Source organism: Fomitopsis serialis, assembly GCF_022376445.1.
Source record: "Fomitopsis serialis strain Sig1Antser10 chromosome Unknown B0H18scaffold_119, whole genome shotgun sequence".
Taxonomy (NCBI): Eukaryota; Fungi; Basidiomycota; class Agaricomycetes; order Polyporales; family Fomitopsidaceae; genus Fomitopsis; species Fomitopsis serialis.
The window spans coordinates 104445-125819 of record NW_025955079.1 but is presented as its reverse complement, the minus strand read 5'-3'; the positions used below and the strand labels follow the sequence as shown (position 1 = coordinate 125819).

Below are 21375 nucleotides of genomic sequence, written 5' to 3'. Positions count from 1 at the left end.
GAGGTGAGGTTCGGGACCAGGACATGCACTTCTGCGGGGAGATAGGACACTTCCTGCGCGAGTGTAGGAAAGTCGGGGAATACCTCCGTGCGGGGAAGATCAGGCTCGATGACGAACAGAAGATACGCTTCCCCGATGGGGTTTTGTCGCGGTATGGAGGCGGATCCTGATCGACGCTATCGAGGCCAGGATGGCTAACTTGGCCGGCGGAGGGAACGGAGGGCAGCCGCAGCAGCAAGGGAACGTCGGAGGGAACGACGGGCAGATTCGGGATGGGCCGCCGCATCTAGGAGCGAACATTGTAGAGATCGTCGAAGGATATACGGTCGAGGAGACGACCGAGGAAGAGGACTCACTCAGGCGCGCCGAGGACTTAGAGGAACGTGCACGTGTCTTAGCGGCGGAGGCGGCTCGAGTGCGCGGAGGAGGGAAAAGGTATCTTTTAGGGATCCTCCAGCGGAAGAGGATGCGCGCGGAAGCAAGCCCAGCGGAGGAACTGTGCGCGGGGCGTTGGGAAGCCGCCGGGCATCCCAGCAAAGGGGGTATCAGCCGGAACGAGCGGAGGAGGCCCGGTGGCGAGGGATCAGGGGAAAGGGCGGACGGCCGAACCACAGTATCGGTTCCAGGCGAAGATCAACGAGGGAAAGGACCCTCGAGCGAAGGCCGAAGATCTGGCACGGCGGATGATGTACGAGAGCGATCAGAAGGCGAGCTGGGGCGAGATTCTCGAGATCAGCCAGGAGTTTCGGAAGGTAGTTGACGAGCAGATCAAGACGCAACGTGTGCAGGTCGCCGGCATGGCGGAGGAAGCGGTGTGGAACGTGGGGACCACCGAGCTGTCTAGCGGAGGGAACGTATTCGACAGCGGTACTGGGACTCCTTGACGCTGCGGGAGCTGCGGCCGCTGATCAATGGCGTCGGAAGGGCGGCGTGCATCCTGGACTCAGGGGCACAGATGGTCCTGATGCGGAAGGATATCTGGGAGCGCGTCGGAGGGAGTCTTCGCCCCGACGAAGGATGCGTAATGGAAAGCGCGAACAAGACGACCACTCGGACGATAGGGAAGGCCATCGGATGGAGTTCGTGTTCGACGACGAGGTAAAGATCGTCATGAATGTCCAGGTGGTAAGGGACGCTCCTTTCGAGGTGCTCCTGGGCCGGCCCTTCTTCGCCGCGAGCTGTTGCGAGACCCGGGACTTCAAGGACGGAAGCCAGACGGTCGTCCTTACCGATCCGCAGAGCAACCGCCGCGTGATGGTACCGTCCTTCGAGCGCTGCGCGGGGTCGAAGAAGAAGAGTGAGGGACGCCCGGCCGAAGATCCTCCCGCGAGGATTTTAGAAGTCGATGATGCAAGCAACGCGAGCGGAGACGATCTTATGGGCCACTATTCAGTATATGTCTGGGACGGAGAGGGTGCGGAAGGAACGGGAGCGCCTACCGACAGGCTTAGCGACTATGGATCGTCGATGGACTCTGCAGATACCCATTTCCCGAGTTGTAATGAATCCTTGGATTTTAGCGACGCAATACACGAGACCGTTGCTCAGTATGGGGATGTGGGAGGCAGAGAGACTATCGACGAGACTGAAGGATGTCGAGACAAGCCGGCGGGAGGAGCGCGTGGGATGGAGAACGATACGATGAGTCAGCGGAGGAGGACTGCGAGCCGGCGGAAGAAGACTACGAATCGGCGGGGAGGATTTCGAGCGGGCGGAGGGAGATCGCAACGCAACGGAAGGAGAGTATGAGTCTGGAGATGGGGCGGAGGAGGAAGACGGATGGGAGGAGGAGGAGGTGTTCAAAGTAGAAACGGGGATGGCAATCGAGGTGCTGGCCTACAAGAAGGTGGCTCGGAAGGTACGACCAGTGGCCGCAACGCTCCCCGAGGAGTTTAGGGTGGTGCGAAGGGCGCCGACCGATCCGCTAGCGGGCATGCCCGTTATGCCGATCGTCGCGCCGGAGTTCATTCCGCGCGGAAGGTACACGCAGGAACGGAGGGACGCACTAGACGTAGGACGAAGCGGATTCCTATGGCCGGAGGAGGCGAAGCTGGTGGACTGGCTCGTAGGGATGCACGACAAAGTATTTGCGTGGGACGAGACGGAGAAGGGGCGGCTGAGGGAAGAGTATTTCGATCCTGTGGTAATCCCAACGGTCGAGCACATTCCGTGGGTACTGAAGAACATACCGATTCCTCCTGGTATTTACGACGAGGTCGTCCGCATCATCAAGGACAAAATCGCGTCCGGGTGTACGAGCCATCAAGCTCGTCGTATCGCTCGCGATGGTTCTGCGTGGTCAAGAAGGATGGAAAGTCTCTCCGACTGGTACACGACCTGCAGCCACTAAACGCTGTTACGATCAAGGATGCGGCGGTCCCTCCGTTCATCGAGCAGCTGGCGGAATCGTTTGGCGGAAGGGCATGTTACGGGGCCCTGGATTTGTTCGTAGCATTCGATCAGCGGGGGCTGGCGATCCGGTCGAGGGACCTCACAACGTTCCAGTCACCATGGGGGCCCTGCGATTGACGGCAGTACCGATGGGATATACGAACGCGATGCAGATCGTACACGGGGACGTAACGTTCATCATGCAAGACGAGATTCCAGACGTGACGATACCATTCGCTGATGACGTGAACGCAAAAGGGCCGAAAACTAGGTACGAGCTTCCCGGCGGAGGGTACGAGACCATCGGAGGGAATCCAGGCATAAGGCGATTCGTGTGGGAACACCTGGAGAACATGAACCGCATCCTCCAAAGGATGGGTGCCGTCGGAGGGACGTTCTCGGGAAAGAAGGCACATCTGTGCGTACCGGACGTGGTAGTCCTGGGACATAAGTGCACATACAGCGGAAGGGAGCCTGACGACGCTAGGGTGCAGAAGATCCGCGACTGGCCAGCGTGCAAGACGGTGACGGACGTGCGGGCCTTCCTTGGGACGATGGGGCTGGTTCGGATCTTCATCAAGGACTTCTCAAAGATCGCGAGACCACTCACTAGGTTGACGCGGAGGGGGTTGACTTCGGATGGGGGGCGGAAGAAGAGCTGGCGATGGAAACACTGAAAGAAGCACTCGTGAACTGCCCTGCGCTCCTTCCGATCGACTATACTACCGACCGAGTAGTGATTCTGGCCGTGGACTCTTCGGTCATCGGCGTCGGGTTTGTCCTACTGCAGCGGGACGTGAAGGGGAGGAAGTGCCCGAGCAGGTTTGGGTCAATAACGTGGAATGAACGGGAGTCGCGCTACTCACAAGCAAAGGTAGAACTATATGGGCTCTTCCGGGCGCTGCGAGCGTCGAGGATACACATTATCGGCGTGCGGAGGCTGGAAGTCGAGGTAGATGCGAAGTACATCAAGGGCATGCTCAACAACCCGGACATTCAGCCGAATGCGGCATGAACCGGTGGATAGCGGCGATCCTACTCTTCGACTTCAAGCTGGTGCATATTCCCGGAGTGCTTCACTCCGGGGCGGACGGGCTACGGAGGGAACGAGCGGAAGAAGACCCGGAGGAGGAGGGAGATCCCGAAGAGTGGATCGACGAAGCATGCGCGTTTACGATTGAAACCTGGAACTCTAGCGAGCCGAGCTACCGGCGGAAGGGGCTCCGAGCACGGGAGGAGGCGCGGATCCTCTGCTTAGTGATTGGGGTCGCAGGCCAGACGCGGAAGAAGTGGAGATTCCGCGGCATGACAAGGCGGATGCGGCGGAAGAAGATCTGGTACGCATTGAGGAGTTCCTGAGGACCGCCGAGAGACCGGAGGGAATGGCGGACGAGGCGGCGTTCAGGAAATTCGTGCGAAAGGCAGGACGGTTCTTCTTACGCGGAGGGAGACTCTGGCGACGGGACCCAGACGGAAAGCATAAGCGAGTGATTCGGAGGGAGCGAAGGTTAGAGCTATTGAGGCAGGCGCACGACGACCTCGGACATAAGGGAGTACTTACGGTGCGGACGAGGCTGCTGGAGCGCTTCTGGTGGCCGTTCCTGGACCAGGACGTACGGTGGTACGTGAGTACGCCATGCGTGCCAACTTAGGAGCACGCAACGGCTGAAGATCCCTCCGACGGTCGCGATACCGCAGGGATTATTCCATAAGGTGTACATGGACACAATGCACATGCCTGCCGCGGGAGGATACAAGATGATGTTCAAGGGAGATGTTCCTAGGATCGTACCGGAATTCCGGAAGCTGCGGAGGGAGACTGGGCCAATACTAGGGGCATGGATCTACGAGGATATTCTCTGTCGGTGGGGGGGTCGCGGAGATAGTAACAGACAACGGCCCTGCGTTCCTCGCGGCGATGGAATACCTCGCGAAGAAATACGGGATCAGGCATATTAAGATCTCGCCGTATAATTCGAGAGCAAACGGGATCGTCGAGCGACGGCACTTTGACGTGCGGGAGGCAACGATGAAGCTCTGCGGAGGGAATGAATCGAAGTGGCCATCGGTGATCGACGCGGTTTTCTGGGCGGAACGAGTCTCGATACAGAAGAGCACTGGGATGTCGCCGTACAGGATTATGCATGGAGTTGAGCCAATCTTTCCATTTGACCTAGCGGAAGCAACGTACCTGGTTCCGGCGCCGGAGGAGATGCTATCTCAGGAGGAATTCATTGCGCATCGGGCACGGCAGCTGCTGAAGCGAAGAGAGGACCTTGACGGTATTCATCGGAAGGTGCTTAAAGCTAGGTACAAATCGGTGAAGGAGTTTATCAAGCGGAACGAGCACACTATCAAAGACTACAAGCATAATCCTGGAGACCTGGTGTTAGTGCGAAACTCGCAAATCGAAACGGAACACAGTCGGAAGGCGAAACAGCGGTATCTGGGGCCGATGATCGTAGTGCGGCGGACGGAGGGAGGGTCGTACATTCTCGCAGAACTAGACGGAAGCGTGTCGAGGCACAGATATGCGGCGTTCCGGGTGATACCGTATCGCGGAAGGGACAAGGCGCAAGTTAAGCTAGTGGATATTGAGGAGTGGGATGAGTACTTACCGGACGAGAATGAAGAGCTGGAGGAAAGGTTCGGCGCGGACGACAAGGACGAAGAGTCGGACGCGGAAGAAGAGGATTGACGAGGAAGGGAGGCGCGGAGTCAGGCTGGCGGAGCGGAGGGAGTGGCTGCCGCGTCGGAAGGAGTGTGTGACCCGCGGAGGGGAGGAGAAGCGCGGACGGACGAGCTGGAGGGGTAGAGCGTATGTGCTCGAGGACATACGAAAGCTGCGTCTCGATAACGTCGAGGGCGGCCTGAACGGAGGAATCATTGTGGATGTCGTCGAGGCGGGAACGGACGTAGCCGCGGAAGCCTTCCAGGGCACGAACCTTCTCGGCGAGAGTATCGAGGCGACGGTCGACGGTCCCGCGATCGAAGCCGGCACGAATTTCGAGGCGGCGCTGGGTGTTAAGATGGTACTCGTAGTTCCGGCGGTGCTCTAGGAACAGGTCGAGGAGCCCGTTGACCTGGATCGCGATGCGGGTGTCTCCGCGATCGATATCCCGCGCATGGGCCTCGAGCATCGCGTTGACGGTGCGGCGGAACTCGACAAACTCGTTCCAGATTCGTTCCTGCTGGCGGGTTTGCCACGCGGAAGAGGCCTCTAGACGAGCGAGGCGCTCCTCGACGGGGAGGCCGAGAGTGGACCGGGCGGAGGGATCAACTGGTATAGGCGACGGGGGGAACGGAAGGGGAATCGTCGGATCGAAGAAGGGACGACGCTCGACGCTGGGGAGGCGGCGAGCGGCGGAGGGGACGCGAGTCTGAAGGCCGCTCATGCGGAGGAAAGAGGGGCAGGGAGAAAGCGATGTGCAGGGTGGATAGCTGCTCGGGGCACGAGTTAAGAACGATGTGGGAGATGGGATGGATGGACGACTCGCATACCCGAGGCAAGCATAGATCGATGGCGATAATGGGGAGGAGCGGACAGTGGAAGGGGAAGAGGAGGATCAGTAGCCTCGAGGCGTCGGCACCACTCGAAATCAAAGTGATCAACGAGCTAGATGCACAGGATGGAAGCCTCGAGGTGATTGTACAGGGCGGAAGCCTCGAGGCGATTGGGAATCAAGGGGCAGCCATCCGGTGGCCAGTGAGGAAACGAGTGCGCGGCCTCGGGGAGCTTATCACACGGGTGGACGAACAAGGCGTGGTCAGCGGGGCTCGGGGGGGGGTAAGCAGGGATACATTGTACAATTGCGGACTTGGACGGAGGGAGGTACATCGGAGGGAGGGACTACTGCGGGATCACTACTACATACCTACTGGCCCTCCTCCGACTCAAACTCACGCTCAGGCTTCCGGGACCTTCCATTTCGACATCTTCCTCCAGCTCGTCGTGCTCATCTTCGGGTCGGGGATCTCGGGGGCGCCGAGCATACCGGGCGGCGGAAGAATTGCCGGACTTCCCCAGACGGCTGGCCATCCAATCGAGTCGATCTTGGACGGTTCGGAGGCGAGGAGGAGCGGCGGGCATGGCCAAGGGAGCGGGTGGAGGCTGCGGGACCAGCGACCGGCTCGGGGGATGCAGAAGGAGCGGGAGGTCGAGTAGGCGGCGCTGGAGCACGCGGAAGGGGAAGTCGGCTCGGATATCCGAAGGACGGGGACCGACGAGGGTGCCTCCTGGGGTGGTTACCCAGTCGTAAGAGGCGAGGGCGGACCGAGGAGGTCGGGATGGTGGCTATATAGAAGAAGCTTGGCGCCCCTTCCTCTGGAAAGCAAGGGATGAGTAAGTAAGGACGGTAGGCGGAAAAGGGACTCACTAAAGGCACTGAACGCGCACCTCTTCTTCCGGGAACTACACGCGGCGCATGCGTGGCCCGGAAGGGCGTCGATGCGGCACCGGAAGCGATTTCGACGGCACTCAGGGCAAGGGGTGGTCGGAGAGTACACGTAGGGCCCGTACCGCGGGCGCTCGGCATTGGAAGTGCGCTGCGGCACCGGAGGGAACTTGTCGGGGAGGGCGGGGGACGGAAGGAGGATTGTCGGCGAAGGGGAGCAGGCGGAGCGCCTCCGTGGTCGGAAGCTTGAGGAGGACACGACGCGGCATCGGGCGAGACGGGCGAGGAGCGGGAGGAGGGGACGGCTGGGTTGGGCGGTAGAGCCGGGTCCCGATGTTGCTGGCGAAAATCGCCTCTTCCAACGCGCGAGGCGACATGGACCGCTCCAGGGCGTCATCCTCGATGGTATCGATCGGAGGGGGAGTCGGTGGCGCGCGGACAGGGCGGTGCCGCGCGGAGGCCCGGGGGAGGAGATGGTATGGACGGCGCGATGGGAGGTGAGGGCGATGGCGCGAACAGAGGAAGGGGCGCGACGGGCGTGCCTCTCTCTGTGAACAGAGGCGAAGAGGAGGGTGGCGGCGAACGCGCGGGCGTAACGGGAGGAGGGACGGAAGGGTCCCGCTCGGTGAACGCGAGCGAGGACGCGCGGGCATAATGGCCGGGGGCGGAGGGAGCCGGCTCAGGGAAAGGGAACCCGAACGGCCCAGCCACGGAGAGGGCGGGCTCAGGCGCCGGAACGTCCTCGAGGGCCGCGAGATGCACGGCGGCGGGGGAACAGGCCCGTCCTGGGCCGCAGGCTCAGGCATTGGCTCGTCGTACTCGAGAGGGGACGGAGGTCGAGGTTCGTGGGCGGCGACCGGAGAGGCTCGGAGACGGGAGACAGATGCGCGGCGGTGGCGGGAGAGGGGACGGATGAGGCACGGGCGATGGGACGGAGCGCGAGAGGCGGGACGACGGGACGTGGCGAGGACGGCCGGGGAGAGCTCGAAGGTGGTGCCGGCCCAGTAGCCGGTCGAGCCGTACCGGCGGCCACGCAGTTGGGCCTCCTGCCGGAGGGTCTGGAGGGAACCCTGGTACCGGGAGGGCTGGCTGGCGAAGCCGTCCAGCCGCTCCCAGAAGGCGTCCAAGGCGGCCTCGGTTTCGGGACGCAAACGCGTCTCAAACAGCCCGTTGGTGAGGACGTAGTCGAGGTGCACGTCGTACACAGCCTGGAGGACCCGTGAGCATGGAGGACAGGGAGATAGGTATCGGAGGTGCTCACCCAGGCGTAACATAGCTGGCGGCCCCAGATCAACCACGCGCCCGCTTGCGCGTGCGATGGATGGCGGCCCATGGTCGGCTCTCGAGCGGCGACGATGCTGATTCGCGCCTCAAGGGAGACCAGTTCGGCGGAGGCGGCAAGGCGGACTGGATAGTCCTCGTCGGGGAGACCGGCGGTGAAGTCCAGAGTGGCAGAAGGAGACGGGGAAGGACGAGACATGGGTGACAGGAGATGGGAGGGAGGAGGAAGGAGCACGAAGGAGCAGGAGTGCGGCGAGCCTTATACGCGGGGAGACGAGGCCCAGCCACACTGATCGGAAGAAGATTCCCCGATCAAGAGACTATCCCGGCCAATCAACGCGTCGGACGAAGCGCTAGAGAAGCAAGGCGAGCAGAAGGCCGTGATCGATCACCGATCGCTCAAGACTTGGGACGATCCTGAAGGCGGCGTAGGAGTACCATATCGGGAAGAATGAGAGTCTGACCGGGGACGGTCAGAATTTCAAGGTGGGGGTAGATGTGGGGCAGGCCCACATGGGAACAGCGGTACGAGCCCGGAACGACACACGCACTCAGGCCCAGGCAATGCGGAGCGAAGCGACATCCATTGGCGGAAGGACGACTCGGCGGAAGGACAACCAATATAAGAACACGCGGGAGGAAGACGGCTACAGTACATGGACAACGGGCTCCTCCCCCATGGCGTCCTCAACCTCTCCTTCCTCCAGATCATCGACATCCCTAACCGGCGCGAACCGCAGGCGGCGAGGTACCCCAGAGTAGCCGTCCGGGACGTAGACTCCCTCCGACAGGCGGGCGTGCAAGTCGCGAACACCGCCCTCCACCGTATTCAGGCCTCGGGCGATACGAACAGCTTCGGAACGAGCGTCGCGGTTAGCGGTGCGGCACTCGTCTAGGAGGCCCTGGAACCGAGTAAGGAGGCTGTCGAGGCTGTCGGACGAAGCGCGGTAGGACGAGAGCTGTAAGGGACGCTCCAAGTAGCGAACCGGAAGGAGGGGACGACCAATCTCTGCGTCAGCCTGCTCGGCGGTGACCCGATTCGGGGCCCAGGCAATCAAAGGGAAGGGTTCGCCCACGTAGCTATGCTGCGACGGAAGAGTGAGGAAGACTTGGTCGAGGTACTCGATCAGCTCCTGCACGTCGGGATAGCGGCGGACGAGCGGAAGGGAAGCATCGCCGTGGGCCACTGCACGGGAACGAGAGTCGAAGAGCATTCGCTGCGGGGAGGACGGCTTAGAGGGGGATCAGGAATCAGGATGAAGGGAAAGACGCACGATTAACCACCGAGCTCCGTGGGCCCAGGCAAGCCACTCGTGGTCGCTATCGGGGTTCAGACGAGGCTCGACTACGCGTTCGTCACGGAGAAGATCGATGAGGCGGTAGAACCGGGTGGTGAAGACGATGGTGGACGGGTTCGGGGGAGCATCGGCGGGCATTGCAGACGGTGGGGAAACACTGAGAGCCAGGGGGAGGGAGCGGAAGGAGCTGGAGAAGGGTATGGCGAGGCGTCGGGAGGAGGCGGAGGGGGCGGAAGGAGCTGGAGAAGGGCACGGCGAGGGGTCGGAAGGAGACGCGGCGGGTGCGGAAGGAACGGGAGAGGAGAGGAACGGGTGCCAGCGAGGGTAGGACGTGGGAAAACGGCGGCGGGAGGAGACTTAGGGGGGAGAGGGAGGGAGGAGTTAGTCACCTACCACTACCTCTCAGGACTCAGTATCTAGGTTGCGCCGGGCAATCTCAGGCTTCAGGTCTCGTCTCAGGCTCGCGCTCAGGCTAAGGAAGGTCGCATAAGTTAGGCTCAGGCTCAGGATCGAGGAGAACTCAGGTTAGGAACGTCGGAGGGAAGGCTATCGAGTATACCAGGCTCAGGAAAGGCAGTCTTCACTAAAGGACAGCGCGGACGAAGCGTGCGGCACACCTCCCCATTCCCCTTTTCCCTCCGCGAGGTACCACGGACCTCGCTCGCTTCCTCCGCCAACCGTCAACTGGTACCAACGACCCCCGCCCATCGTTTTCACTGATACCAAGAATTCCCTTCCGCGTCGTCCACGCACCGGGGACTCGCAATCACCACAGCGTTAGCCGGGAACGGACGCGGAGAGAGAGCCGCTTACCCAACCAAGAGCGAGGCGACCCGCGGCGAACTCGCCGCCAGCCCAACCCAAAAGAGCCGACACTCTACAGACCATGAGCACTCGAGCGGAGAGCAAGGTGCTGCGAGGCAACCTGCTCGAAGGCGCGCACATAGAGCTGATATGCCACAGATTTCCAGCGGCCCTGTATGCGCACTATCTCGGGCTGACACCTTGCGCGAGAAAGAACATGGCACCGCCGATGCGAAACGAGTGCCCGAACGAGGTGCCCCAGCCTTGGGCGGTGAAGATGCTGTTGACACGCCGAAGGACGGCTGCCCGAGTTAGGGGCCGTACAGCGCCCGTGCTGTCTCGCCACGAAAACAAAGGGTCATCGGGGCCTGCAGGCACCACTGCAATTAGATTCTGCAATGCGGTGATGGGACATACTGTCTCGCCCTGCTTAACGAGGTAGACAGCTTGGGTTTCGCCCTCGCGTGCTGTCTTCGCTGAGGGCAGGTCGAGCTGTGCATAGACCTTGCCATTGACGTCCTGCGAGATCAGTCCGTCCTTGCGTGTGAGATGCTTGTTTGCGCGGAACGAAGCACGGCTTGGTACGGTGACTTCTCCTAAGCGCATGAGCCCCCAGAAAGCGCAGGTCGCGGCCGCCCACACACAGGCGTCGAACGAACTTGACAGGTCGAGTGCCGCCCGTAAGGCGCCAAGCATCGGCACCGTGACAGGCGGGCGTGGGGCTTTCCTGCGTGCACCGACGTGCCGTTCAAGACCGCGGAGGTGGAAATCGATCCTCGCATGGTCGTCCGAGGACAGTGGTGCTGGCCAGCCTTGAATCAAATGCCAGGCACGCACACCAGCCAGGTACTTCCTGACAACATCCCGACTTACTGGCTCGAACGCGGGGCCTCCAATCAGGCCGACATCACCCGGCTGAGGGTCGGCTAGGGCCCATAATGCGAATGAGTTGAGCACTGCAAATGACGCAGGCAGGCGGTCTTCCTCCGCAACTGAGAAAATATCGCAGAAGATGTGAAACTTGCGGAGGGCGGAACCATATCCTTTCGTGTCGCGAAGTGACTCACGAACCGACAAGTCCTGCAGATGCTTGATAGTAGGGTCCGCTATCGTCGACGGTGGCGGAGAGCGTACACCCTTCCATAAGAAAAGGTGCTCGTCCGCCCGGCACGCACACCATGCAGCCCTTTTCACCCGAAGCCTATCCTGTAGCCGACGTGCCGTCTCGCGGAATGTCATGGGAGTAGCCTACGCCGGCCGACGCGTCGGCTTGTACGATGAGGATGGTGCAGCCGACGTAGACATAATGTACTTACCTGGGTGCAATGTAATCGGGATTCGTGATCCCAATTGATAGTGTGAATCGACCAGCCGGGCTTGTTTGTGAGTTCGAAGCGTCGGCTGGCTCAATCAAGGCGTCGGCTCACTGGGAATGCATCCGCCTTGCTCGTGTGCCACCGTCCTGCCCTCGCGTCGTCTTGTTTGCCCGCCGTCCTGTTCGTCTAACGTTCTGTTGGCATACTGTCTTGGCGACCCAATTTCCTTCTCGGGTGCTGTCTTACTCGCGCGCTGTCCTGCTCGTGCACACCGTCTTGCCTGCGCACCGTCTTGACTCGGCGCACCATCCTGCTCACACCGTGCTGCTCGCATACCCGGGCTGTCTTAGCTGCGCGCTGTACTCGTTACACACCGTACTGTTCGCGCGAACCGTCCTACTCGTGACCACCACCGCCGCCCGAGCCCGGGTCTACCTTCAGGCGTCCGAACTCTGGACGCTTCAACTTTGAACTCGCTGTGGCGGGTACAGAGGACGTGCAGGTATGTGCAGGTCGTTGTCGTCATGGAAGCAAATTGCTCACCGTGAGTCCATAGGTGGCGAGTCTCTGGACGAGTAACTCGTCGCTGCGGGTGAGTGGGAGGGTGAGTGAGCGAGCGAACGAGAGGGCAGGCGTGTGAGTGAAAGGTCGGGCCAGCGAGCGAGAGGTCGGGTGAGCGAGTGAGAGGACGGGCCAGCGAGCGAGAGGACGGGAAAGCAGCCGAGAAGGTAAGTGGAAGAGCAGGCGGGCGCACGGGCAAGCGAGCGAGTGAAAGGGCCGGCAAGTGCGTCTGAGGATGGCACGCAGGTGAGAGGGTGGAAGGGCGAGCGAGCGAGAGGGTGGGCAGAAAAGAGGGTGAGCATTTGAGTTGCTTTCTCGTGTCCCGTCTTGCTCATGTATCGCCGTCTTGCTCGCGAGCGCCGTCTTGCACATCTATCGTCTTGCTTACGCGCCGTCCTGGTTGCCCGCCGTCTTGCTTGCGCACTACCTTGGTAGTGCACCGTCCCGGTTGCATGCTGTCTCGCTTGTGAGTTGCATGTTGTCTTGCTCGCACACACTATCCGCTCAACGCTTTGGCACGATCATCGCCACACGACGATTGCTTGGCTCACTTCACAGGGACTTACCAGATCAGCACTCCGGCGACATACGTGTCGGCATGGGTTACCTTGCCGCCGTCGCCGTCCGAGTCAGGGCTCCCACTGCTCAGCAACAGCCTTCCATCACCACCCGCCTCGAATCACGACACCACGATGCCGAACACCTTCTCCGCGATCACCCGTGACTGCTCTGCACCCTTCTCCAATCCGGGCGGGCTGAGCTCCTCCAACTTGCACTCGAGCGGTGTCTCGCGCGTCTCGAAGAAGTACTCCGCACTCTGCAAGCTCAGCGCCGTCGCGATGGCATGCAGCATCAGCAGCATGAAATTCTGGTGCAGCTTGGTGGTGAACACCTGCACGAAGCCGGCCTGGAGCGCACGCGTGTCAGTGGAGAGGAGCACGAGCATGACGGGGTAAGTCTCGTCGAGGTGCCGCACGATCCTGGTGCGCCCCCGTCTTGCCTGCTTTGGACCGTCTTGCCCCACTGATCATCGTCTTGCTCGCCAACCGTCTTGCCTGCCAGTGGTAGAGTCGGCACGTACCTCGAGACGGACGCCTGACCCGCAAGCCGGTGCTGCAATACTTAGTACAGACACGCCGTGGGCTTTGTAGTCTGCGCGGAAGACCGACATCGGCGTAGATACTAAGCGAGATTTGGAATGGGTTCGACATGAGGATCACCGCCAAACAGCTGGTATGACCGTCATGATGCGTGTGACCAGGCTGGTTGAGTTCGTGATGACTGCGTGTAGTGAGTCGTGACCGTGCAATGAAATGTCATGGTAGCCATTGGGCTGTACTGGACTCTCGTCTCCTGTCTTCCATGGGCAGACCCCAGTGCTACAAGGATACTACAAATGGAAGTACTACTGACCGTCTTGCCTGCTGACCGTCTTGCTCACTGACTGTCTTGCACACTTACTGTCCCGCTCGTGTGCCATCTCGCTGCCTACTGTCTCACCTGACAGGTGTCCCGACCCATGCACTGTCTTGCACACCTGCCATTTCACTGTCTCACACGAAATTACTTAAACTAGACTTGTTTCCTGGAATAGTTGTGGGCAGTTTTGGACGAGACAGAGCATGAGTGAGGCTACTACCTCACAGGTGTCATATGTTGCAATGAGGTATGCTCAATATACCAGCCTTGCTTGCATACTAGGATGGGTATTGAGATCATTGTCTGTCACTGTATGGATATGATGGTTCACTCCGAGCAATGAACTCATCGTCATTTGATCCAATATGCATGTACATTTTTCGTAATTGTACTGTACTGGTAGTGATTCCACTAGTGAATATACACTTCAGAATACTGTGATCATATGTCCAGTACAACCTCTATTAGTATTCAATGACATAGAAGTACAATGATGTGGACAACCAGATGATATGTACATGAAGTTGGTGTGAGTAGTAGGAGCACGGTCACTAAATACGCAAACACTCTCCAGTGATTTGCCCTCGGGCATTGCCTCGGCCATATCCCCGAGCCACTGGGATGATGTTCTTTTCATTATAACTTCACCCCCGTGCCACCATATGCTATGAAACTTTGTACCAAGCATATCTATATATAGTACATGGCCTATATAAATTTGTGTGAGAATTGAACCGTGGGATGTGTTTGTCTAAGACGTGCTCTGCATGTATAACCTTCTTGGCTATCTCAAGCTTCAACATTGCCAGATTGCGTTGGAGTATTGTTAGCAGCAACATATACCATGGACACAGCATGAATAAAACTTCTGTATGCACTCAATTGTGACAATTGTCTTGCAGAAGCTGCGAACTAATCTATATGCCTCCCAGTATCTCCAAACAACATATCATTTTGAGATCTGTCCTGAGATCCTAATTCTGTAAAAGCCAAGATTACACAATGCCAAAGTACTCTTTACATATAGGACAATGAGTTCAGTGGTCTATGTAAGTGGTTGGCCTAACAAGGCCTAATGTACATGTAGCTCTGTAAACACATATAGAACATATAGGACATGTTTGAACTCAGAGTAGTACTACATCCATGCCATTGAATCTGAAAGCAATGAATGTAAAAGAAAGAGCATACATCAATACACGTACTCACTGAGACCATAAGCTCTGAACAACATGCAAATGTTCCACCTTGAACACACCGCCTTGAACCGCCTTGAACACACCGCCTTGAACACACTGCCTTGAACATTTCATCTTGAATACTCCGTCTTGAGCACTCCGTCTTGAGCACTCCGTCTTGAGCACTCCGTCTTGAGCACTCCGCCTTGACAAGTGTGTCTTAAGGAGGCAACATCCATTCCGCCTTGAGAATGCTCCGTCTTGAGAACACAATATTCTTCGCCTTGACAAGAGCTCAGACTAGTATACACTCTGCTATGAACTAGCCCGTCTTGGCATCCCCTCACACTGTCTGTCTTGAGACCTTCCATCTCAGGCTCATCAGTTTCCTCGTTGACATCTCCTTGCTCCTTGGCACATCTGTATTGACAAGCATGAGCTAACCATTAGTTACCTTAGCAAGCCAACTTACAATGGCTAATAGGCAATGCCAATCAACATGCACAAAATGGTCGGCTGGGTCAAGACGGCCATCGGCCAGGGTAGGTGGTCCAGCCGATGGTTGGTTAGTGGATTGGCTTGGGTGAGTCAAGAAGGTCCAAGAAGGTCGGCTGAGTCAAGACGGACATCGGCTGGGAAAGGTACCTCAGCCAATGCTCGGCTCATGCATTGTATTGGGTGAGACAACATGGTCGGCTGGGTCAAGACGAGAATCGGTTGGAAACAGTGGCCCAGCCGATGGTTGGTTAATGGGTGGGCTTGGGTGAGTCAAGAAGGTTCTAAGAAGGTCGGCTGGGTCAAGACGAGAATCGGTTGGGAACAGTAGCCCAGCCGATGGTTGGTCAGTGGATTGGCTTGGGTAAGTCAAGAAGGTTCTAAGAAGGTCGGCTGAGTCAAGACGGACATTGGCTGGGAAAATCCCCTCAGCCGACGCTCAGCTCATGCAATGTATTGGGTGAGTCAAAATGGTCGGCTGGGTCAAGACGAGAATCGGTTGGGAACAGTAGCCCAGCTGATGGTCGGTCAGTGGATTGGCTTGGGTAAGTCAAGAAGGTTCTAAGAAGGTCGGCTGGGTCAAGGCGAGAATCGGTTGGGAACAGTGGCCCAGCCGATGGTCGGGCAGTGGAATGTCTTGGGTGAGCCAAGAAGGTCACAATTGCACTAACATTGGTGTTATTATGCCATTCAATTTTATTGTAGTACCAGTCAGTATGAACTATGATATCTACTAAACACCGCCTTGCAAGGCCGTCTTGCCCGTCTTGACTGCCTCTGCCTTGGCCTCGGCCGACCCCATCCTCTTCGGTGAGACAATTTTGGTCGGCCCACGTCGGCCCACCCCATCATGTTTGTGAGACGACATGTCGGCTGTCCAATACCCTTCGGTGAGACGGCTGAATGGGCTCCGGCACGGTGGTCGTAACACTGATGGCTGAAGCACCAGGGGAGCTAGAATCTCAACCGAGGGGCTAGCATCGCTTCCACCCGTGTCCGCCGGCACGAGACGGCGAGCCTGAGCGGGCATTACACAGAGCGGAGGCGGGGGCGCAAATGCAAAGGCAAAGGAACATCGAGTTTGTGCCTTGCAGCAGGGAAAGCGGCCAGGAAACCGTCCACGTCGCCCCGCGATAGGGCGTCGGAGACATTGGAGCTCCCGGGTACGTGTTCTGCACGTAGAGATAATGCGTTTGAGGCCAGCAGTGCGTAGATTTCTTTCAACACTGCATTGGTGTTCCGGCTGCGCGACCGTCCCTTGTTGACGACATTCACTACGCCCTCGTTGTCGGAACGTACGAGTAGGCACTGCGCGCTGCTGAGACCAAGCTCTGCCCTGCACATTAGTGCCATGTGCAGGCCTAGCTCCACGGCCACCGCCTCGGCCCAACCGATGTCGAACTCTCGACCCGGGCCGACGCGGAAACCTTCCGCCCAGGACCAGGCAGCCCACCACTCGCCGACTACCACTCCCACGCCGAACGAGGTACTCGCATCGCCCCACCAACCTATGTCGCGGGGCGTGTATGCCTGAAGGGGCATAGAAGGCGGGAGCGACGTCAGCAGCTCGCTGACCCAGGCTAGGTCCTTCACAAGCGCTGATGGAGGGTGTCGATGGGCCCGAGGTGACAGGAAGGAGAGTGCGAAGGAAGCCGCTGATCGCAGGAATGGGCGGATGAGCGGGAATATTGATGACGCGTGCACGAGCTTGCCATGCAGGCTTGCCGCCTCTGAGGCCGTGAATACCGCCCTGGGCACCTGCCATGAGCGCACGAGCTCGCTTGTAGCTGCGAGCTTGTCTGCTGGGAAAATGACAGCCTTGGCATCGAGATCCCAGTCGAAACCAATGTACCTCTGCGTGGAGGCGAAGCGACGGAGCTTCGTCAAACTCCATGGTACGCCAAGGCGAGCAGTGAGCTCGATGAAGTCGTCCTCGGTACAGGACATCCCGGGCAACCGAATTGCGAAGAAATCGTCGACCCACTTCTTGATGGGTCCGTAGCCGAAGGCTAAGTAGATGGCCACGAGGAGGTCGGCGACCGAACCAAACACGCCTGCACTTGAGGAGCACCCGAAAGCCACAGCAAAGTCGACGTAGACCTGCCCGAGCCATGATACACAGAAATAGCGCTGCTGGTCTGGCCGCACCGGTGTGACGCGATAAGCCGCCGAGATGTCGAAGGTCGCCGCCACACAGCCAGGCGGGAGTGAGAGCACGAGTTCGACGGTCTCGCTGAAGGTTCCCCATGCTGTCGGGAAGGCGTCGGAATCGATCCCAGCATTCACGGATGGGACCTGCGGGTCGTCGCGAGGGAACGATAGATCCTGGATCATGCGGAATTTGTCAGAACGAGGCTTGGGAACCAGCCCGAGCGGGGAAGTACGAAAAGGGCCAATGATGCTTTCTAGCTCAGACGGTGTAAACGCGCGCGAGTATCGGCCAGCTGCCTGCTCAGCTGCAATATATTCGGAGATGAAATGAGGGGCTAACTCTACGGAAGAGTGATTTTTAAAGACGAGTGAGCGCGGAATGCTCCCGGAGGCCCCCATATCGAAGCCGTGTCGGATGCCATCGACAACATGTGCCCATTGGTCGAGGATACCAGCGGACACCAGAACCGCTTCAATTTTATTGGCATCGAGCGGGGTAGCGACCCGTCGCGGGTCACTTGCAGTGCGCGCACCCGCCTGCACCGTGATCGGTGCTGGCGCAGATGCTGCAGGCGTGGGTGTTGGAGCACTCCGACACTCGGCAGAGTGACATCTTGGCGAAATTGAAGCAGAACTGCTTCCCGTCTGCTGCAAGGAGGGCATTGCCACTTCGGGAATTAGGGGCGAGCTGTGCGACGGGCCGGCCAGCAGTTGTCGAGGAAGCTGTGCAGCGAGCGGGGAGGTGACCGGCGTGTCCGCAGCGAAAGCACGACGTGGCGATAGATGTCTTCTTCCGCGGAGCACTCCCCCCATCAGCGCTGTCTCGCGCTCGCTTCACAGAGGTTTGAGACGAACTACCCGCCATGAGCTGCGCACTGGTGAGCGCGCGCAGCTGCGCCTGCGTCGACTGGGCGACCAGGGTAAGCAGCCGCTTTTCATTGTAGACGGCGAGGTCGTGGCGTGTCTCGGCGGCAGCCGCCTCGCGCTCGTGGATGTCGTACTCGATCGCGACCTCCCACCCGAACCTCTGCGCTATATGCTCCACCCAGCTGTGGTGTGCCTGCAGGCGCCTCGCACGGTCCTCGCCGTGGTACTTGCGGGTCGCCGTCACCACCATCTTCGCAGCGTCGAGCCAATCCACCAGCGAGATGGATCGCTCGGACTTCCTGTCCGGCGCACGGAGTTTGAGGCTCCCATCCGCGTCAACCACGAAAGCTTCGTCCGACTGCGCAGCCTTCAATCGAGCCGCCGGCGTCAAGGCCGAGTACGGGACGTACTTGTAGAGCCCGATGAGCTCGTCGATTTTGGCCGGCATGGCTATGCAGAACGCGTGAGAACGGCGTCCCCACAACAATGACAGAAGCCCGACGGGCAAGGCACGAAGGGCGCCAGACCCCGAGCACGACAGGCTCTGAGACCGCTGGGTACGAAGGACCCCCCATACCAAAGGCACGAAGGGCCCTCCAGACTCGCGGCACGCAAGGGCCAGACAAAAGGAGGGAGTACTCACGAGATGAAAGCGGGTCGCCTTTGAGGCCGACCTGCACCGGCGGTAAGGATACGACCTTACGGCTAGTGAGTCGGGCGGCGGCCGCTGCACGCTGCACGTCGACCGGGTCCGCAAACAGGTTCGTCCGCGGAGGCGCCGGGGCTGGAGCGTGTGCTGGTTGCTGCTGCGCGGGCTGCGGCTGAGCAGGCTGCGGCTGGGCAGCGGGAGGCTGCTGGGCAGGCGGCTGCTGTTGAGCAGGCGGCTGCTGTTGAGCAGGGGCGGGTTGCGCAGGCTGTTGTTGAGCAGCGGGAACCGCCTGCTGGCCAGGCAGCTGGATGCCAAGGTGAGCCGGGGGAGCCCCCGGTTGTCCACCACCGGACATAAGGACAGGAATAAGGTAGGTACTAAAAAAGAGCTAAGGTATGCTCGACGCAGAGACGGCTGCGACGAGACGAGGTGGTGGACGAGACGAAAGGGCGGGCCCGAGCTTAGACGCTCGAGCGAGCAAATTTTTGGCTGCGCTCGGGCGGACGCCGGGACCACCCTCGCAGGCTCGGCCAGTCCCGAACTCAGGCAACAAACAAGTACAAATTGTCGATTCACAAACGATTATTCCCGCCCTCTGCTGTATAGAATGTGCTTCTGCTCGTTCACAAATCCCTACAAATCCGATTGAAAATCACTCAAATTTGCGCGATGGGCCATTCTTTCGGAAGATCCACTTTGATGTCCATATGAGCGTGGTTGATACAGGTTTACGGCTCTGACAACGTCCATTCGAGCGAAGTTGGACTTAGGCGCCCGAACTCCCGCCGCGGCCACACCAATTTCTGACGTCGCGCCGTGGCCCCAGACCACTGGCAAAGCCTTTTCGCAGCCATTTGCTGCTGTGGCTGTGAGGCCATTGTCCAATGAACAAGCTCACAATGAGTGCTGCTATATAAGTTTAACTGACCACCCACTGTCCCACTCTTGCTCGCCGACTTCAACCACAGTGGGATTAACATGAAATGGTGCCAGTGCAAGCGATGTACTACATATCCAGCTTCACCGATCTGTAACATATCTCAACCCCACGCAAGCAGCCTGTGTCGCCCTTGCTTTGTAGCGAGCCCCTCTGTGTCACAGATCGATGTTATCCACGGTCAATCTCCAGGAACTGAATAGAGGCAGCGTTCGCTGGAGATCTTTGACCCCAACTGTGCGGCGGCTCAAAAGCACGGCTTGCCCGGCGCCCGCCACAGGCGCGTTGACCGATTCACGTGCTTATCGCATGACCGTGGCTTGAATCTGTCCTCCCACGGTCGCGCGTCGCGCGTAGTAAGTAGCTGGCCGGGTCACCGTGACTGGCCCTTGAACGCGCCTCTGTCTCGGGCGGTTGCTCATTAATCATTCACTCTCGTCAGTCAAACATGGCCCCGAAGAGAGTAAAGTACTCGAAGAGCTCTACTCCCGTTGTCGCAGCGAGTACACTTGCAACTATCGACGCGTACCATGAGGCAGACTTGCTGAACATGCCGGTGGATATCATGCATGAGGTAGCTTGAAGGCCTGAATAGTTCCCTCCTTTTCGATAATCATTGACTCTATGCTTACAAATGTCCTGCACAGATACTTCTGCTCAGTCTGGACCCGCGTGATCTGATCAGTCTCTCACGAACGTCGAAAGCCCTGCATTCGTGAAGAGCTCCGCATGCTACTGGAGAGAGTCACTGAAGACGATCGACGGCCCACTTCCTCCATGTCCAGATAAACTCATCGAGCCTGCGTGGGCGGCATTGTTGTTCTCCCCCTTCTGTACGGTGAGTTTATGAACATGACTACATATGTACTTGACTGACTATTGTTCGAATCCTATGACTTCCGAGTTTAGGCATGCGGAAATGGTTCAGCGCGCGGAGGCGTTTACTGGGCATTCTTGATGCGGCTATGTAGTTCCTGCAAAACTGAACTGTAAGTCAACACCAAATTCTCCTTGGACTAGGACCACCACCATGGTGTGTCCGGCGGCTGGCCTCTTCGTGGCCCAAGGAGACTAGTACCCGCGCAAGCGGGGAAGCTAACAAGCCGTCCACGTCCCGAGTAATTCGGGGGGAATAGTGTCAGTGCGACACTGTCGAGCACAACGACCTCGACAAAGTGGCACGCAGTGCGCGGCCACCATCGCACAATGCGATGCCGGGAAACACCCCGGACCTTCATGTCTGTACATGACATCGTACCTATGAAGTACACAACGTGCCCACTGAGGACGAACCACCTCTCCGTCGACACCGCCCGCCACGGCGGGCGGCGACCCTGCTACTACTGCTACCACTGCGATTCGGGCGACCTCAAGAGCCCAAACGAGCAGAAGCCCCAACTCTGTCACCCAACGAACCCAGTAAGCCCAGAGACAGCTCTGAGGAATATGATACGAGGGCCCATTGCGCCCCCCCCCAACACGCACGATCCTGTCGGGCACAACGACGACGACGACGCCCGGCCATGTATGAGCGCTTAACAGGCTCCCCGCCACCCGGGCCACGTGCAGGCGACGTGGCCAGAGCAACGCGATCTCGAGACCGAAATAGGACAACGCGCGTAGCGCGAAACGCT

General features: G+C 59.1%; 1 protein-coding gene across 1 annotated transcript; it reads right to left on the bottom strand.

Moving 5' to 3' along the window:
- Positions 1-10351: 10351 nt before the first annotated feature.
- Positions 10352-11407, bottom strand: B0H18DRAFT_1124291 (uncharacterized protein; the record flags this gene model as incomplete). Its single annotated transcript, XM_048034834.1, has 1 exon — positions 10352-11407. The coding sequence occupies one exon, from the start codon at positions 11405-11407 to the stop codon at positions 10352-10354; it is 1056 nt and encodes a 351-aa protein (XP_047887682.1).
- Between the last annotated feature and the right edge of the window lie 9968 nt (positions 11408-21375).